General features: G+C 40.3%; 2 protein-coding genes and 2 long non-coding RNA genes across 4 annotated transcripts; 1 reads left to right on the top strand and 3 right to left on the bottom strand.

The window, feature by feature from the left end:
• Positions 1-6,278: 6,278 nt before the first annotated feature.
• Positions 6,279-7,989, bottom strand: LOC119737957. The gene is made up of 3 exons (XR_005272418.1): positions 7,648-7,989; positions 7,153-7,227; positions 6,279-6,935 (listed from the first exon to the last, which is right to left on the bottom strand). It is a non-coding gene; the product is annotated as an uncharacterized LOC119737957 (long non-coding RNA).
• A 701-nt stretch (positions 7,990-8,690) lies between these two features.
• LOC119738507 (UPF0711 protein C18orf21 homolog) lies at positions 8,691-14,523 on the top strand. The gene is made up of 4 exons (XM_038213409.1): positions 8,691-8,745; positions 9,204-9,409; positions 9,981-10,186; positions 13,999-14,523. The coding sequence occupies exons 1-4, from the start codon at positions 8,691-8,693 to the stop codon at positions 14,207-14,209; spliced, it is 678 nt and encodes a 225-aa protein (XP_038069337.1). The 3' UTR covers positions 14,210-14,523.
• On the bottom strand, positions 10,413-12,326 carry LOC119738508. The gene is made up of 2 exons (XR_005272464.1): positions 11,897-12,326; positions 10,413-11,744 (listed from the first exon to the last, which is right to left on the bottom strand). It is a non-coding gene; the product is annotated as an uncharacterized LOC119738508 (long non-coding RNA).
• A 352-nt stretch (positions 14,524-14,875) lies between the features above and the next one.
• LOC119738629 (cytochrome P450 2J6-like) lies at positions 14,876-19,590 on the bottom strand. The gene is made up of 5 exons (XM_038213536.1): positions 19,159-19,590; positions 17,930-18,075; positions 16,789-17,581; positions 16,190-16,347; positions 14,876-15,642 (listed from the first exon to the last, which is right to left on the bottom strand). Exons 1-5 carry the CDS (start codon positions 19,362-19,364, stop codon positions 15,461-15,463), a joined length of 1,485 nt encoding a protein of 494 aa, XP_038069464.1. The 5' UTR covers positions 19,365-19,590; the 3' UTR covers positions 14,876-15,460.
• Positions 19,591-20,223: the final 633 nt, after the last annotated feature.

Genomic DNA, 20,223 nt, shown 5'->3' on the forward strand with positions numbered 1-20,223 from the left:
CACTCACTCTATATTGAAATATACATGTACAAAAGCAACGTGGTTAAACACAGACTGGTTTCTTGACAAAATTCCTGAATACCCATTGAAAATAAAAAGGGGAAACGCACACCGAGTGGATTTCCATTCGTGGTAAAGTGGGGCAGATAGAGGAAATATTTTTTTTGGGGGGGGGGGAGGCGATTGCACTCTTTGATGATAAAAGCATGCCAATTTGGCACACAGTCAGAGTGAGAAAGATATTTGGCTATAGAGCCATCGCGAATGGCTCTATATAGCCAAAATTTTCAAAATGGCTGTCATTGCCTGTTATTCAACTTATATTTTTTCAAAGGACAATTAAACCTGCGATGGCCCTTTAGCCAAATATTTTTCATGACATACTCTGACTGTGTGCCAAATTCCATGCTATTATCATCAAAATAATGAACAATCCCATCACCTATCTGCCGATTATACTAGATTTTGCAACAAAATAATCATATTTAATATTTGTGTAGCCATAATAAAAAAGGAACATAATCTTTTTCGATTATCACGATTTGTTTTTAAAAGCATTCATTAGTTATTAAGTGCTGAAATATGAATTGTCTTCATTATGTTTAATTTATCGACTATGATGATACTCCTCTTTTGTTTTTAAGAATTTAGCGATTGGTTTTTGTTTTACGCCTTTTTAATGAAGAAAAATGTATTGTACTTTTAAGAACAGCAATATCACTTATTGCACGGGTAATACGGTTAATACTGTTTCTGTTGGTAATTGTACCAGGTTTCCTCTATACCTGTAAAGAATTAGCGTAAGTAAATGGTTAGATTGAGTACACATGACTACAGTATCCTTTATCTTTGGAGAAATGAGAAAGATTTGAATACAATAATCACAATCGTGAAAGGAAATAGATTTATATTCGATATTGTATACCTTTGAAAGGATTAAGGGGATTATTTGAAATAAAAAAGAACGATTTTTGATACAAATTTGACAGATTACTGTTAAAGATTTTTTAGATGCCACTCTCACTATTGCAATGTAGTGATTTTTTTCGAAAGGAATGTCAGTTATCTTTTATTTTTAAATTATATTTTATTATTATTTTATTATTATACCTGCATTAATGGTACCTTTGGGTGGTATTTTGTCGTCATTAATGATACCTTATGGAGACACCGGACATTAGGGAGACAACTCAGTGTCTCCTTAATGTCACAGCTCCTATTTAGAGGAAGACTTTTAGGCTCGATTGATTGCTCATGGTCCAATTCATGAAATAAACCGAAATTCGCGGGTGAAGGATAAGGTAAAATTGGGGTTAAGTGACATTAAAGATGGGGAAAAAATTGTGAACAAGTCTATGGGAATGCCTCCCAAATGACCCATTTTCTGTAAATATTTATATATTTTTTTTTGGGGGGGGGGGTTATGAAGTGCCCAATTTATGATGGCACAGCGGTTAGATTTTTGTATTTCATCGACACTATAGAATGAAGTATTAGATCTGAAATCTCAGTATTGAAAGCATTGATAATATGCGGACCTTTTTTTCCCAAGCTTGGATTGTACATAGAAGGTGGGTAGTATTTTGCTTTATTGTGTCCTGGCATACCTTGGTGTCCTCCATCATCTGTCTTACTTGGAACTTAAGAAACACTTCATCTCCCGGGGTCATAGCTCCCTGGCAGTCCATCGAGCAATTCAGAAAGTCAAGGCTCGCTCCAGGGAGAGTCAGTACTTTCAAAAAGACCTGTGCAACAACAGAGTTCCACGGAGAGAGTTCACTTTGTTGTCACTTTCCACCCCTCACTCTCCACCCCCCATTCGTACAATAACCAGTTCTAACCATCATATTCTTCACACATCAGATCGACTTCAACGTGCTGTACAAGAAGAACCCATAGTTGCCTACAGACGGCCACCCAGTCTCAGGGATCTCATTGTCCGGGCAGAAGTCCCCCCCCCCCCTTAATGATAATGTTAACCCCCCTTTGCCACAGGGAACTTTCAGGTGTCCCAACACCTCCAAATGCATCGTCTGTAGACAACACATCAGAGAATCGGACTCCTTCACCAGCCATACCGGTGGTACCACCCATAGGACAAGGGGTCATGTCACCTGCACCACCACTAATCTAATCTATTTAATATCTTGCAAAGTTTGTGGTGTTCAATATATAGGTGAAACGAGAACTACACTCAAGAGACGTTTCTACGGCCACAGATCCACAGTCAACACCCATAAGCTGGATACACCTGTAGGACATCATTTCAATCTTCCTAATCACTCAATTTCTGACATGATTTTACAGGGCATTGAGGCACTAGGAAACCACAGAGAGATTGTTCGTCTGAGTAGAGAGAAATTATGGATAAGACGTCTCCAGACCATTCAACCCCATGGTCTGAACATCCAAGAAGGAAACGACTAATAACTTGTTGTCTTTGCCTTCTCCTTTTCACCACAGATAAGCCCCCCCCCCCTCCAGTCTGCCTCATTCACCAATTAACTACCTTTCTCTCCCTCTCCCCATCATTGACTTTGTCCTTTGTGTTCCCCACCTCTTGTGGTCAACCATCCCCTTCCCCCAATCCCCCTCCCTTTTGTTACCCTCCTTTCTGTTCAGCCGCCTGCTTTCCCTGTGTATTTTCCTCTGCATCATCTATTTCCACTTGACTGCTTTTGTTACATCAGTAATGTATACATGTACCTGTTTATGTTTATAGTCTTGTCATTCAGCCTTCGAGAAAGACTCTGCTAGGGTCGAAACGTCAGGCCACTAACTATTTTTTTGCAAAAAGTATTGATAAGATAATAGTTTTGTTTCTAGCTCTATAAATTGTGACACAATTGCCAATGATAAAATATATTGAATCACAAAGTTTGTATTTCTAAAGTTCCCAGATTCAAAGTGAGGTTCCTAAGATTCACCGGTTCCCCGAAGTTCCCCGAACGCCTGGCAAGTGTACGCTGTGTTGTGAACTAGGCATCCATATTGCACCTGACATGAAACAGTAGTATTGCAATAAATCAACGTGACACACGGTGATTAAAACTTTGAAATTGTGAAGACTAATTCACCCCTAAATCACTCCTTTTGTCAACATGAATTAAACTAAAAGCTAGCCCAGCGGTAGCAGAGAACTTGCATTATGACATTAGAATGTAAAGATAATACAAATTTTGCTCATTTGAAACTAAAATGTTGGTTTTCAAGCACAAGTTTTGTACATGATACTCACACTTTGGTGTGCAGGCAGAAAAGGGATGATATTCGCGCGTTCACGGCACTGAGTGCGCGTTTGTATACATTTTTCTGGGTAGTGTGCAAATTGTACGGTGCCTCGTAAAAGACGTCTCACTACATGTTCCCTGCTTTAAGACTATGCGACCTCGAATTGTCCTTCATTAGCAATACAAATTAGGGATACACAAATTATAATGTCTATATCGCACGTTAACAATCCAGTACATTATGTCATGCAATATATCAAAAATTACAATGAATAGGTGTGTCAATTCCCAGCAACTGGAGCAATTGCAAGAAAACAACTTTGGCTATACTGTACCAACAACTTCAAAGAATTCTTCTCAATCACTCTATACTCAATACAATATAAATATGTACATGTATGTACTAATCAACGTTGTTAGAATTATACAATATCCAAGCAGTGGAAATAACCTGTCACATTGTGATTTGAGCAATGACTAAACAAATCCACCTCATCATTTCTAACAAGATATGTACAAATATTAACTGTTACGCACTTTTCCAAATTTAAACAAGATATTTAACAAGTTATGATGTACAAAAACTTCATACTTCGCTTCAACTGGAATGCGAACTATAATTATGGCATCACATTTTGAAATATAATGCAAACTAAAACTAGCAATACAATGTATACACGGAGATGGCACAATGGCGATCCTGCTGAAGCAGGCAAATCTCACTAACTAAAACACGGTCTGAGACTTATCAGACATTTGAAAATTTTCCAAAACTCATCTAAGTAATTGCGGTGGGCCAGCGACCAGTTCGTTTTTTACAAAGTTCTGACCGCTGCGCGCCAAGCTCATCTACAGGCAGCAGAGCTACGCCATGCATGAGATAGGAAGGCTTCGCTTGCACACTCGTGTTTGTGTCTACCTTACGCGACCAATTTGGAATCGACTGACAACTGGAAAGAACAACTTCAGAGGTTGTTTCACCCGGCCCATCTATATCTGAAGAGGAACTGTAACCCAGATCAATGACTATCTCATTTTCATGATTGACAATTGGGCTTCCTAAAGAATCTTGGCATTCAAGAGGTTTGGAATCGTCATTTACCTCTTGTGAAATCACAGAAGGGTCACCGGGGTTCCCTGCTTTTTCCTGCACTTTAATGTTCAATGCAGGCATTGCGAATTCAGAAAAATCAGAACCCGTTTCACAAGAACTGCTCGCTGGGCCTTGATGGTTATAGTTAGCATCTACAACCTCATGACATTGATGCTGGATACAAGTTTGAGCAACATGGCCTTGCTTTAAGTGTGAACAACTGGGAGGTCGCAACAACTGCTGCGAGAGGTCAACATTTAGTGGCTTGCGGATATCTCTGACATGCTCACTGGTTTGCTCCTGCTCAGGTATTGTCTCACCTGGGCAATTTGTACTCTGCTCCGCTACAGCGGTAGCTGAATAATCAAAATAAGGGTCAACAGAAATCGAGCAATTTGCTGCATTGTCAAAATCTTCAAACAACCCAAGAGCCACGTCTCGAAATTGATAGAATGTGAGGTCAGGATATTTCATTCCTAATCTGCGTAACTAATCGCACACATGAATCCAATGCTCCCCAATAAATTGTTCCCTCAGACTTCTTTCTCGAAGGCAAGCAAGAGCTTTTCCTTCCTCAGGATTCGAGGCTACTTTCTCTATGCGATCATACAGCAACATCAGAGCACGACCTAAATCAGCTAATGCTGATTCATCTTGTTTCTGCTTCCGAGCGTAAAACATGGTCCAGAGAGAATGAACGGTTAGTGGGAACCAAATCGTGCTTTCAATATTCCAACAATCTTTGAGAAGTCTTTACGATATTCAGGGGGATTACAAAAGACTTCCTCTCTGGCAACGCCAACTAAATGGTCAATAGCTACATTGACCTTGGCTGTACCCTCAAGATGACATTCCCTACAGTATGTTTCAACATCATCCAACCAATCCGTAACGGTGAGATCCACTTCATTCTTAGGTCGGCCATAAAATATGGAAATATCCACTGTTGGAATGTTTTCACAAATTAATGTTTGGAGAACACTAGTCAGAGCCTTCTGTGACTGTACTATGATATCCATAAGGGCTTCTGTAGATGCCATTATGACTGACAGCCTAACCAATGGCTACAATAACACAAACAAAAATATGTGAAGGAATGTCAACTTTGATTAAATAATATTATGGCTAATCCTCACGTTGATTTTTACAACACCAATGTCCATGTGTAATCTGTACACAAGATTATAGTTACCTACTAAGGAACATAAATTCTGCAATTGTTCAGCTGCAGTAAATTTCCCACATCAAACAGGAGGGAATCAAAACAATGACATGGTGGTTTTATATTTAAACAACAAGTGACCAAACAAACCGGGTCTAGGACCACAGAAAATTCGTCCAAACTTACATAGACTCTCCACTAGTTGGAGACAAAGAGGGTCGATACACACGGTCACAAATCAATAGGGACTGGAGCAATGGACCTGTCAATCATTAAAAATATGGCTTCACAAAAAACAAAGAGGGACTCGAAAATTCACAGCCCTCTACATACTAAGTGAAAGCACTAATGAGGATCATACATACAAAGATACCAATCAAGTTGGCACACAATGCTGTTTTAGAGAGGGAATTTAAACATACACATGTTCCCATAGAAATAACAGCTTACAAAGTGATGAATCCTCAATAATGAGACCGACAAATCCTGCCCTCTGCCATCACAAGACTCTCTCATGTACAACTCAATACATTGTAATACAATGTAGAAAACACTCAAAGTAGTCTGCAATTAACAGTAACTGTGGTCAATTAACACTGTATGTATATTACATATGTGCAGACACTAAAATATCAAATCTGAATGATCACAAATGACTCAAGTACAAATGTACTTGCTAATATGCGTCAGTGGTAGTCTCAACTTAAACCTCAAGGACCACGATTGTCAAGCTTGTTATAATAAACAAGAAATTTCAAACACTTCCTGACACAATAACTAGTACATATGTGGTCAATTGTTTACAAATAAATATGTGGTCAGTGTAATTTGGAAAATGCTACCACAATTAATAAGCCATACACAATAAATTCACATGTTGGAAGAGAGATGTAGTCTTGACTTGAATGATGCCAAGATCAGGGATCAGTCCACCAGCACATGGATATGGCCGACGCTTAGACTTGAATCATAATAACGGAGGGAATATGCTCCATGAAAAATGGTCGGCCACATTGGGGAACAGGCGGACAATAAATTGACCTACATGGCCAACATTTTTTTTTATACATATCCCAAAAAGGGAAAGAACAACAAATATATCAGGGGTCTGAGGACAACAAGAAATACACACTAAACAATTCTGTAAATCAGAGATGACGAATATTAATCTTGCTTGCTTGAAGTCGCACCTTGATCCTGTCTACGACGCCAAAATTTGTCGCGAGGTGGCAACCCCAACGATGATAAGGGTGGTCAGGTTCACCCTCATGAAGATAGAGTAAGGTGGAAAGCAAGTAGAATTGAACTGGAACACTCAGACGGTTGTTTACACTGATTCACTTGATTAAGTTTTAATTTAATTCACTTTCTCCGATTATACAAAATAATCCAAATGAAGATCCGAATAAAGATTCCAATAAGACGACAATGAAGACCATAAAAGAAGACCCTGTTGACCATGAATAAAATGAATTGATCTTAAACTTTTGTAAGTCTTGTTCCAAAGTCATTGGATTACATTAATATTATAAACAACAGTTATTTTAATTACACAGCATAAACTATAAATAATATAGTTGTTTTGTAGACAGTGTCATGATCACTCCAAAATAATACTAAATAGGATGACTACTTAATCAAGCATACAAAGAGAATTACAGTCTTACCCTGATATAAAATAGAGAAGGCCTGTAATGCACTTGAGATGTCAACCTTCAAAGCTTGTGACAGCAATGTCTCAGCTATAAATTAAAATACATAAAAATACAAATAGCATACACGGGGAACATATTTAAGGAAATAGCTTCTATCATAAAAGGTCCCCTGCACCAATAAACAATGCGACATACACGAACAACATTTCGAAATAAAGCGAGTAGGTCTAATTCCACAGTGTGGTCGAGATTCAACGTTGTGCTGTGCATACGCACACCACGTACTGAATGTACACAATGCTGAACTCAATGTCGCCATTATATAATGCATTGTGCGTGAATGTGTACGAAAACGGTCATTCAACTCTAGAAAAGTTTTGACACTTCCACACGAAACTAACACCCTAAAAACTATAAAAATAAATCAGTTTGACAATAATCATATCAACCAACCTCTTCTATGTCCCTTACCTGATCTACTCAATACTTAATTAGAATCCAACTTACCCCAAAAATGAGGGAAAAGTGGGCGACTTTTAGACAAAGGTTGGCTCGGTCTGAGCTTCTTTCACGGCCCGCTCGCAAGAGGACAAACCATGTGAGCGGTAGCGCTCTTACCGTAATGCAATGACCACAACCCCTCGTCGCGCATAAAATTGACTCAGAAGGAGTGTTGACTTTGATTACTGACAATGATGATGACATACTGTTACCAAATAATCATTCTCAAGATAGAATTATCAAATGACCTAAATGTCGACGAACATATGTCCAAACTTGTTAACTAGGGCAATTAGGCTGGCGGGGTAAGTACACTAAAAGGAACAGCCAGAAAATAACATTGCATTATTCATGTTCCTTATGAATTATTCATTATTTTAAACCCAAAAACCCATATCGTTACATTTAGAACATGGGTGTGGAATACATTTCTTTCATACCAGTACAAACATTTTGTGTAATAAAAGTATTTCTTTTTGGGTCAAAAGTGACCAAATATTGCATTGACGTTTAATTAAAATGTCGCTTTGTCATCAACATAGCACAGTGGCGTAAAGATGACCGACTATTATTAGCTTTAGATTCCTGATATCTTTAAAACATGGATGTGGAATGCATTGTATTACATTGTGTTTTTCTTTAATACCAGTACATTTTGTGTGATTGAATTGTATTTCATTTTTTTTGTCAAAAGTGACCAAATAAAACATTGACGTCCAATGGCTTGAATTTCGTTTATCAAACACTATTTGTGTGCCCATTTCAAACCTAGCATCGATCTGTTTTGGGGTTTTTTTTGGGGGGGGGCTTTGGTGGTTAGATTGAATAAGTTTTTCTAATGGTATCATGCATTATGGCAGACCAGAATAAGCGATAGCCATGAAGTATAGTACATTATTTTATACATGACCTTGTATCAATCTTTGGCGGCAACAGTTTCATGTCGTGCGTCGTTTCGCATGGAGAGGGGAGGGATTGCTAATTAAGTGTATTGGGTTTGTTTATATGCTCCACATAGCCCAACCATAATTATCTATGTTACGTCATTTATGTTTCATTTTAGATCAAAGTTTCATAGAACGTCATCGTCAAGCACCACTGTTGGTAAGTGGAGCAGTTTATATCGTTGGCGACTCCAAAGGTTGATGGGTTATCAGGCGGCCTATACTTATTAAGCACAATTTTCCACTTAAATGAGAGAGCATTTGTTTTAAAAGTTAGACACGCGTAAATTTACACCCTGAAATCTTTGGCACATTTGCGGGGAACTTTCCTTAAAACATACACAAAGTCCACGGTGCTGCAACCCTAGCTAGTGCAAGACCCTCAAAAACACCTGTTGGATTCTGAAGGATAAGGAGAGTACATTGTACATTAAATTTCAATATTGTTTACGTTGTCATTATTAACATCATCATTATTGTGGCCATCATCAATAAATACGCAACACCGATAGCTTAATCGATTCTTTTTGTGATGCTAATTATGAGGGTAATCGCCCTCGTCCCAGACCTGGTAACCATAATCGACAAACTTGGACCCTTTTCCTTATATTCACTTAGACGGTCAAGCCGCATCTTCCTTGTACTGCCCCCACTGCTTCAACCTCATCCGGCCAGGCAATCACTCAGCCAGACTCGCCCCGAAGCTCCGCCTCTCTAGACGCATTGCCAACTCCAAGAGGAAGGCGACTGCGCATGGACTGCCCAGTCTCACAAAACAGGCGGCTAGCCAATTGAAACGATGGGACCAGAGTCAGACCAAATTGGTATGCGTCGGGAAACATTTATTCAAGATTGTGCTCTTTGTGCGTCGTGTTTTTGTATCATGCCCCTAGTCGGCGAAATGTTCGCTACCTCAACCCACAGTATGATGTCTTACAAAGTATTCGATGACTCGCCTAGTAACTTTTCATGCGTACCATGAGCTTTTCAAACCGCCCTGGACTTTTCTGCCAAATACCTACTTGCCTTTCCAAATTCTGCAAAAATCACCACTTTCCAGATATGTTTGTACTTAAAATGTTCAAGGGATATCGAGTCTCACAAGCAATACTGACTGGCTGGCTGGGCCTTGCCTTTCTCGGTCCTACAAAATCCTTCTCCGGTCCTACAAAATCCTTCCCGTTCCTAGAAAACCTGGTAGATTTCGATGATCTAGTTCAATTTAAAAAAAAATGTGAAGACTTACATTGTACATACATGTATATATCGACTCGGTAGTCGCCTTTATAATAGTGTTTCGTGAAGAAAATGTTTTAGTGAATACACTGTACATACATGTACATGTATTCTGTTTGAAGACGTTAATTCAATCTCTGCGCTGTTCTTGACTCCCAGTCAATCAAGTGCCAAGCTTGTAATGCCACGGCTAAGATTCCCGGCAGCAAGCGACACCGCAGTCAACCGAAGCAAGAGGGACGCAGGAAGCTAGCCGCGAAGAGGAGACTACATCAGCAGGAGACGCAGCAAGCGGGAGGACAGGACGCCCGGACATCTGTCACACCCAGGTGGGACTTCACTCCGAAGCAAGCCCAACAAAGCAGGTGTGGGGATGGCCCAAAGCCCTTTGATTTAATACGTTTCATTTGAGACTGTTGGATAAGATAAGTGTTATAGTTGTGTCTAGATCCGAGCCAGAGGCAAACATTCTACAAACAGTGCCGGTGTCACACTACCTCTTAGAGGTTTTCTACGGACATTATTTTAGAGGGAACTGAACACGCTAAGTACATGGGGACACAGACAAATAAAAACAAGGTCAACTCAATCTTGGGTTCTCAAACGTATTCACTTAAACTGTCTCTTATTCACTATCAAAATTTAACAATTCCCAAAACTGATATGAAATTACACTCAACTGATCGAACGGAAATTTGGGCCCAGACAAGTTTTAAAATCTCAAGTATTCGTCTCCAAATTTACAATTTCAAAGTTATAAAATGGACGTCACAATAAAAAGAGGATTTTACATGAGCTGCACTAAAATTATTTGAGATTCTAAAATTCAGTAATCAATGCATTCAGAAATCTAATCAGTAAAATAGCTCACGATATTTAGATGAGTTGTACCCGTAATTCAATTATTCAATTCCACAAAATGGCATAGTCCAATCTAGGTTGATCACTTAAGTCAAATTTATCACTCAATTCTATTAAATCTATCAATTCTTCAAATTTTCAATTCTCAAATCTTCACCTCTTAATTATTCTCCAATTTTCAATTTCTGCACTTTCCTTCAAATCTCGTGAATCTTTAACTCAAACAATCCTTGTTTTCTCAACTTGTAACAATTCACAACTTCAAATCACCAATTAACCCGTGAAGTTTTAAACTTTCACTTCTTAAACTTCAATCACAAAATCTTTGTGCAATCTCAAAAATTCTCAATTCGTTTCTTAGATTCACTTATTAATCACGGTATCTTCAATTTGACCTCAAAATTCACAAATCGTAATTCACTTCAAGTTTATCAATTTTCTTTTCTGTTTAAGTTGAAACCTTTCTGTTTCTATCGCAATTTACTCTTTCAATAACAATTCATTAATTTTTGTTCAAACACTTCTTCAATTTCGGTTCAAACACTTCTTTAATTTTGGTTCAAACACTTCTTCAATTTTGGTTCAAACACTTCTTCAATTTTAGTTCAAACACTTCTTCAATTTTGGTTCAAACACTTCTTCAATTTTGGTTCAAACACTTCTTCAATTTTAGTTCAAACACTTCTTCAATTTTAGGTCAACCTTCTTTTCTTTCTGTATTAATCTCAATTCATTTAGATTGCCAATACCACATCAAATATTATCTTCGGGAAAATTGAATAATTATTAATCCTTCTTTCAATCTTGTTGATTTAAAAATATTTACACTCTCACATTCAAAATCCAAATCAAGTTTATGGTATTTCGCCAGTTATTTTATACAATCATTAAGGTGACTGCCGCCAGGTCCTTGTCAGCCTGCCAACTGTCTATGCAGCATCACTCAGATTCCGGTCCAAGGGGTCCGGTAGAGGTAGGGGTCCTGGACAAGAGCTTCAGTTCCTCAGGGTAGTGCGAAGCTCACTCTACTCGGTAGAAATATCTCCCCATTCTTTGTGCCATCTGAGATTAGAAATTTTACAAGCCAAAATCCCACTAAGATTCCGCAACATTTTTAGCAAGTAAAGAATTCAAACTCGGATTTTACAATTGAATCAATTCACTTCTAATTAATACAATAAATAAAGTGGGCAAAGAAAATAATTTAAACTTACAGTTAGCATCTTCAAAACTCTCTCGGAGTTGCATACAATGTCAGCTTTTTATGCAGACCACAGACTGTCAGTATTGAACTGTGATTGTTGGCTGCTCAGGCTAAAGCTGGCAATAAAATCAGACTAGCTGTGTGATTCTAGTTGAAGGACAAAATAGGTCCTCTCTCTCGTGTGTCTGGCGAGCAAGTGCCTGCAGCAGCTTAGCATAGGCAAAACCCCAAGCCGCTCCCATGCAAGGAATTTTTGGAAGGCATTTGACAAATGTTCATACTCTACTAATCACTCATACTGCTAACTATGGCACACATGGGTAACAAAGCACTTTCTTTGGCACACCCACATACCATGAATGGCTTACTCAACAATACTGAATATTCATCACTGGAACTTACAACCTATCACTGAATCCACACACACACACACACACCCATACAAACACTCAAAACCACTCAACCAAATAAGTCAATTCAATGAATAAATGATACTAAGGAGAATATACACAGTCACTTGTGACAGCCGGTAGCTTTTAATAGTAAACTTGAATGCAGAACAACAAAAACTTTGAAGGTTTCTTTAGTTCTGGATCGAGTTTCAATGATACTTTAGATTCCACAGATCGTTTTTAGTGCCACGGTAATCTAAATAAACCTGGGACTGGGATCATGATTGGACTACAACAGTGACCCCGTTCCCACTTGATCCACCAATTGGGGGATCTGATCCACCTTTTGCCAAATTGCCGGATCAGATCCCCCAATTGGTGGATCAGATCCGGCAATTGTGTGTAGTGGGAACGCTAACCGTTATAAGGTGGATCAGGATCAGATCCACCTTTTCTGATCCACCTCTGGACCAGGATACAGATCCCCCAATTGGTGGATCAGATCCGGCAATTGCCGGATCACGATCAGATGGGAACGCAAAAGGTGGATCTGATCCGGCAATTTGACCTGGTAACATCCGCCCGGTGCACGAGTGGCGCGAAAATGTTGCGGTCTCATGAACGAAGAAACACGTTTTCAGGCGTGTAGCTCATGTGAACATTTCCAGCGTATACAACATGCACAATAAACAACCACTGAACTACGGGCTAGCACCGCGCATGCAAAAGCGCACGTGGTATCCTAAACCTACACTAGGCCTTATTTTTGTTGCGTGTTCGTCCATTACTAAACCTTTTTCATTCGTGAAATTTTACTTATTTTTCCATCCATAAATGACTCTGAGTCCGCACTCACCAAAAGACTCCACTTTGGCACAGAATCATGGAAAAGCTTACGAGTATGCGATGAGAATAGTGCCGATAACGCGGTACGTACGGAGGTGACAAATGTGAAGTATTGACTATAGAACATTGGAAAATGATGTCGTAGTACATCATGTGACCGTTTCTAACCAATGAGAAGCTTCAGAACCAGGGAATCCCTTATCGATGCATTGGTTTCTGCCGTGATGTCACACAATGAGCGGCTCTGTTGGATTTCACCTGTTAATTTATGCACGCACGGATCCTCTACGGATCCGTGATTTATGTTGGTGAATTCGCGTAATTTTTGTCGTTGAATTCTGATAGTGCTGTTTGAAAACTGACCCATCCTGGCCTAGCATGCAACCATGCAACAATGGCACTCCCACAGAGCGCGCGTAATTCCGAACTCAGTGACCTTTCGGACCCGACATTTCCGTACGAAAAGGTGGATCAAGCATAAGTGGGAACGCGACTTGCGGTTTCGTTGCGGTAAGATAACGATCACACCAAAATGCCGGATCTTGATCCACCTTTTTCCAATTCAAGTGGGAACGCGGTGTATAACAACACTGGAATTTTTTTAACAAAAAAAGATTAGCTGATGATACATAACCCATCTCAGTCCGTTAGCTTATCTCAATCAGTAGAAAGTACGCCACAACAAATAGAGTTTAGATTCTTCCTAAAGTTTTGACCACCATGGCGCAACGAACTTAAATTAAACCATTGAACCGCTTTTTTTCACATTTTATTTCCATTAACACCACTGTGCATTATTTTTTTTTTTAAATATAAAAAAAATAACGACATTCCAAAATAATCAATATTCAGTGATATGTTTTCTTCTCCGCAGAAAGTTCGCATCCCCGTTCACCACACCGACAGCACAAGGGCACCGCGCATCCCCCGGTGTCACCCCTGCCGGCACGCTGTCAGCCTCCGCCAGGAAGGCGCGGAATCTCAACAAGCAGAAGCACCAGCAACTGCAGCGGATGCTGGCCGGGGCCAAGCAGGAGAAGGCCAACACACAGTCACCACTCAAAGATTTCCTGGTGTCACTCTGAGAACAATTTTACATATAACTGCACCATCACCCCAACTAAAATGTGTCCATTACACTAAATTGAGTCCATCTTAAAGTCCAGCTTATGAGTTCATCACGAGACATCTGCTGTCTAAGTTTAAAGCCATTCTTTTCATATTTATTTGTACATGTGTACATGGTGAATAAATATGAACCGAAATCCAAATGTTGCGACCATTGTTTTAGTGAAGTTCTGCATGTAGCCATTTTAAAAGCTAGGATATGAAAGCCCAATTCATAAGCTTTCTGTTTGTACAAGAATCATTCAAATCACTCATGTACTTTTCAAGTTACGGAATTTTAAACACAACCATGCATTGTTTTAAAGTTCTGTCCACGGATCACAAAACGGTAAAGTGTTCTTTCAGCAAAACGAAAACAAATCACATATGATGAGATTTGAAGGTTTGCATGGTGGAAAGATACTAAGACAAGCCTAGTTTGCGGTAGCACCATGTGAATTAATCTCTTTTGTGAGTATGTGTGGTTCTGAGTATGTGTGGTTCTGAAAAGAACCACAAAAGGTTCTTTTCAGAACCACACATACTTACAAAAGGGATTTATTCACATGGTGCTACCGCAAACTTATCTTGTCTTAATATCACATAATGTGTGTGAATTGTGTTCGTTGCGCTGAAAGAACACAAACCTTTTTTGTGATCTGTGGACAGAACTTTAAAAAGGCGGTTGTGTTTAAAATTCAGTAACTTGAAAAGTACATGAGTGATTTGAATGATTCTTGAGGGTTTCGCTCATGGAACTGCTTGCTGCGAACGGTTGAGCAAGTTTATAAGTTAAGCTTTAAAATATGCTACATAATCTACTCAACCTGTAGCTGTTTTGACTAACACGGCTGCCCATCGGTTGAGTCAACAAGAGTGTTTGGAGTTCGGTTTCTTCAAAATGTACTTATACCAAACATACTACATGTATTTCTACTTACAGTATCTCAACGACCATGAGGATACTATATATTAAACCCGTATTCCTTAACTTGACCATGACAATAAGAAAATAATGCAAGTCCAGCAGTACTGCAATGTAAATGTTACGAAAATGTAATAAATGTACACAACTTCTGAAAGGCTTTGGTCACATTATTGACAATCAACTGGTAATGCATAATCTGTGTACATATAATATTTTGCATGATAGAAATAATGTGATAATGACTGTTGGAAGATTCGCAACATTCTTCTGTTACTGATTAGAAGCCGCCTGTGTGAGTCGGTCACCCTCGAGGGATAGCACAGACTTTGTAATTCTTGGGCGCCCAGGTCGAGGTGTTGGTGCCTTCGAGTGACACAGGGGGACCATCTGGGGGATTCTTGAAGGTGAACTCGTGCAGGAGGAGAGTGAAGAAGATGAAGAGTTCCATCCTGGCAAGATGCTCTCCTAGACAGATTCGCCGACCTTAAGGAGGAATTCAGAAGAAACACTGGTTAAAATTCCAAATACTACAACACATCGGGATTGTGATTCCATGTCTGTGAACTTGGTTCAAATCCCAACCCTGATTTGTTTGTTTCAACACAATTTCGTGGTTTTCCTGGCAAAAAAACCTTTTCCTTCAGCCTACACGACACAACGTCGTCCATTTCCGCAGTTTTTTTTCTAAACTACATTTACATAGCTCCTCTGAAGAGTATTCTCTTCAGTTGCAGAAATAATTAAAGTGACACCAAATTAACCCATTAATCTATGGCAGTTTCTCAAACGTCGGCGTCATTTCGGCTTAGGCTTTCTCTCTAGTCCCGGAACAAGTTGGAGGCTGTATAGGTTCGATCCCATTGGACAACTTCAAACTATACTGTACGTACATTTATACAGTGTATAGGGTTTGCAGTAACAGTCCCTAAAATTAGGCAACTGAAAGCAGAAAGCTTCGAGCTCCGCGGTGGTTTGGGAAGTGCCCAAGAGACTTCGGTAAGTACTGTACATGCTGTATAAATCTACTTGCCTATGCCGAAAGGGGTCAACTCATCGCGGCTGATCACTTTGCCGTCGTCATCCAGAAATCGCTCCGGACGAAACGACTTGGGCTCTTCCCATACCGCAGGGTCGAAGTGGTTGTGCCACAGGTTAGCGAGGAGAAAAGTGCCCTTCGGAATATCGTACCTAAATCGAGGAACAAAACTCTGTGATTAACAATTAAAACCTTGGTCTGTGGGGGTAATTACCGTTTATTCGGTTGAGCAATCGCAAAGGTTGAACAAATTGAACAAAATGTCCTTAAAATATATTACTTATATTCAAAATAACTCTGGTAACGCGTGCACAATTCGAGTCGTACCATCTTCTACTCTTGGGGCCGTGTAATACATTGCAATTTTACAAGAAACTTGTTCCAGACAACTTTAAATTCCCTGCAAAGTTCCACAAGAATTCACATGAACGGTTTACTCAAAAATACAGTGTATGTACTTTGTTAATGTTCTTCCTTAAAACTTAAAGTGCGGTTGGTTACATGCTCCAAGTTGCCAGTCAATTTGCCTCGTAGGATTTGGACCCTAGTTTCTGAAATATTGGAGAAAAACTAAGTCCGGATACTTTACTTACCCTAAAACTGTGGTGTCCTCAGAGCAAACGTGGGGTACGCTTAGGGGTACGATGGTGCTGATCCGTTGCAGCTCACAGATAACTGCCTCTGTGTACGGCAGATCAGGTCTGTCTGACATCCGGGGGAATCGATTCCTTCCTGTGACGTCATCCAGCTCCTTCTGCACCCGGGTCTGTACCTCGGGGTAGGCCATCATGTACAGCAGACTCCAACGCAGGGTCGTCGTGGTGGTCTCGCTCCCAGCCACGAACAGGTCGCCGACCACTTGTCTCATGTTGTCGACATTAAAGACCTCAGACTCGCCGAATTTGCTCTGCTCTTTAAGGAACGTATCGATGAAATCGCGGATGTTGTCGGCGTCATAGTCCCGATTGTGCTTCTCTATCATTAACCAAATCTGGTCAATTAGAGCTTGGGCTGACTCCTTGTATCTCCGGACGACAGGTAGGAACGTGAGTTTGGCAAAGATGGGCGAGAATTCGATGGCGCCACCGGCTCCGATCTTCTCGAAGACGTCATCAGTGCAGTGGATGAGACGCCTGAACATCTCGTCGGTGTACTGGAACCTCTCGCCGAAGACCACGGCGCAGATGACGTTGGAGACGGAGCGTGAAATCAGGTGTCTGGGTTCGAAGGGAGTTCCTGCCTCTTTCTTCCATTCCTCGATCAGGAACTTTGCCTCCGTTGCGATGTTCTCTTCGAAGCTGGACTTGCCCACTCCGAAGCCTCTTAAAACGGTCAAGGAAAATCTCCGGATCTTTGTCCAGATCTCGCCAGACGAAATAAAAATACCTACAAAAGCGGATTGGGATAGTTTTTAAGTTCGTAACGCAAAATGTCTAATTATCTTCAGCAAGAATGCTTTTCTGGACGATCTGTTAAATTTTTGGGCGTTTGTACCAGCAAGTTAGTGGATCGAGTGCCATAGCCCCGATCGGGTTCTGGAGCATCAACTCAAGATCTAATTCTGCCGGTTGTTGGTTCGAGTCCAGCCTTGGGTTTGTGGTGCGTGTGTCACTGGACACCACGACATGTTGTCACTTATTTCTTCTCCCAAAATTGGAGGCATACCGATGAAGTGGCAAATTACGGGTAGTAAAACCTATGTTCTTCATTAAATGCCCAATATTTTTCACTTACCAACCCCAGGCTGAAGCTTCTCGCTCACGTGTAGTTTCGGTCTAGCACTCAGCTGCGGCTGATTGAAGGCTTCTTTAATGGCGTCAACTCCGTGTAGAACCACCAGCAGATTTCCCGCCAAATTCACACTGATCACGTCACCGTATCTGTAAGTGAAATGGCGAACGTGAGCGAGTTGTGTGATTTGATTCGGCATTCCAAAAAAAATGCAAACAAATTGTGAGCTAAAAGATAGAGGAAAATATTACAGGGTCTGCGCGATAGATAGGCCTACATGTAACTTAACGGATTCCTTTGCCTACCCTCATTTTTAGTCGTGATTTTATTGTCGAGCAAGATTTTCTCCTGAGGTCAATTTTTGTAATAGTCTGCTTATTTGCCTTTATTTTAGTACACGTTTAAGCATTGAGCGAACTGCATTTAAATAGAGACCAAATCTTAAATTAACTGCAGAACGCATGCAGGGTCGGAAATTACCGACATTGCTATTTGCCAAAAAAAAATTCTTTCAAAAAGATTTCAACCTAAGCAGGCGTCCGATTAAATTCATATAGTTAGAGGAAGGAAAATATTGGCACAAAATATTTAAGAGTAAAGTTAATTTCACTAATCACTAGTACCCCTTTATATTAAAGTAGAGGCACTACCCTCATTTTTAGTCGTGGTTTTATTGTCGAGCCAGATTTTCTCCTGAGGCGGGTCAATTTTTTTTTTAATAGTCCACTTATTTGCCTTTATTTTAGTACACGTTTAAGCATTGAGCGAACTGCATTTGAATAGAGATCAAATCTCAACTTAACTGCAGAGCGCACACAGGGTCGGAAATTACGGACATTTTTTCAACAAACAAAAAAAGATTTCTTTCAAAAAGATTTCAACCTAAACAGGCGTCGGATTAAATTCATATAGTTTGAGGAATGAAAATATTGGCACAAAATATTTGAGTTAAGTTAATTTCACTATACAAATGTATACCCCCTTATATTAAAAGTTGACGCCCACCATTCATACCATGGAGCATGGAGAAATAAAACACATGTGTTTTATTTCTCCATGCATGGAGCTGCAACGAATGCTCATACGGAAATCACTGTTGAAGATACATCATGGACATGTAGTAGCATTTGGATTTCGTAATTATCGACTATAAGAGAATACATGTACGTGTAGCCATGGAGAAATGAAACACAGCCTGTTACACTGTTAGGATTTTGGACTATTATACCTACTTGGCAGCTAGTTTGGAGAATATTTTTTGCGGATCTTCTTTTGCCATGGCGAGCTGTGGTAGATAGCCTAGCACCGGCCAACCCGTGGGGCCAGGCGGCAGATTACGCGGCGTACGGCGAAGGAGACGATACAGAACCAGAAACACCACGAGACCGAGGAGTACCGAGCGGGCGTCGAGAGCCATCATGCCGTCAATCGCTTTCATCTTCCCGCGGACGGTACAGGACCTGCACGCTGAAAACTGTACGTACTACTTGCTCTTCTATGACCAGTGTGTTTTGTCAAAATTTCTACATGTGGGCCTACCGTACGTTTACGTAGTTTCTGTAAATGATGCCGTTACATGTACTGGGCCCTTTATCACCGGCATGCATTGTGTGCTGATCGATTTCGCGGCCGAAGGTCAAACTTCCCAAGATGTTGTTCACCTGCCGGCCATAGTCACCACTAGACTTGCTCTAGTCCGTCCGTATTTTGCGAGGGGGGATTTGTATTTGTCGACGAGTGGGGGCGGGGATGACGATAGCTAGTGGGGGTGGGGGGGGATTACGAAAACGTTTCGCCTATGGTGCAGCAGATTTGTCGGTAGTTTACGACTGTGCGAGTCAAGACTGTTTGCGCTGCAAAACCTTTGCCGAGCAGGACACGTGCTGTCAGACTTATTTATTATCATGATTAGGGCCTACAAGTCATTGCGCCCCGGCAAGTTAATGTTATAGATGTTATAGGTACAGCACAAACTGTCTCATCTGTACTTTTCATATTAGTATCAACATTTCTTTGTATTCATTATCGTATAGATTTGGTGAGACATATTACGGTTTTCTTAAAACTTTACCAAAGGTTTTCTGACAACCTCAAATCCTCTTCCTCAGTTTAAAGTACTGATGTCGTCCGAGGTCGAGGGCGCACTTTCTTGAACGGCTGCTGAGAATATTTATACTCGCAATTGAAAAATGAACAATTGAAAAATTAGTGACGAAAGACTGCTATCCTATCCTATCCAGTGCCGTCCTCTGACGTGTGACAGAGGGTGGGTGGCATTATAACACCTCACCCACAGA

This window comes from Patiria miniata, unplaced genomic scaffold (assembly GCF_015706575.1).
Source record: "Patiria miniata isolate m_02_andy unplaced genomic scaffold, ASM1570657v1 HiC_scaffold_3, whole genome shotgun sequence".
Taxonomy (NCBI): domain Eukaryota; kingdom Metazoa; phylum Echinodermata; class Asteroidea; order Valvatida; family Asterinidae; genus Patiria; species Patiria miniata.

What these genes read in the sequence shown, in the direction of transcription:
- LOC119738507 (XM_038213409.1), top strand. Translation starts at nt 8,691, where the DNA reads ATGTTTCATTTTAGATCAAAGTTTCATAGAACGTCATCGTCAAGCACC. An exon ending in ATCGTCAAGCACCACTGTTG is followed by an intron (nt 8,746 to 9,203) that starts GTAAGTGGAGCA and finishes ATATTCACTTAG; the next exon opens with ACGGTCAAGCCGCATCTTCC. An exon ending in ACCAGAGTCAGACCAAATTG is followed by an intron (nt 9,410 to 9,980) that starts GTATGCGTCGGG and finishes CTTGACTCCCAG; the next exon opens with TCAATCAAGTGCCAAGCTTG.
- LOC119738629 (XM_038213536.1), bottom strand. Translation starts at nt 19,364, where the DNA reads ATGAAAGCGATTGACGGCATGATGGCTCTCGACGCCCGCTCGGTACTC. An exon ending in GAAGCTTCAGCCTGGGGTTG is followed by an intron (nt 17,582 to 17,929) that starts GTAAGTGAAAAA and finishes CCGCTTTTGTAG; the next exon opens with GTATTTTTATTTCGTCTGGC. An exon ending in GAGGACACCACAGTTTTAGG is followed by an intron (nt 16,348 to 16,788) that starts GTAAGTAAAGTA and finishes TCCTCGATTTAG; the next exon opens with GTACGATATTCCGAAGGGCA.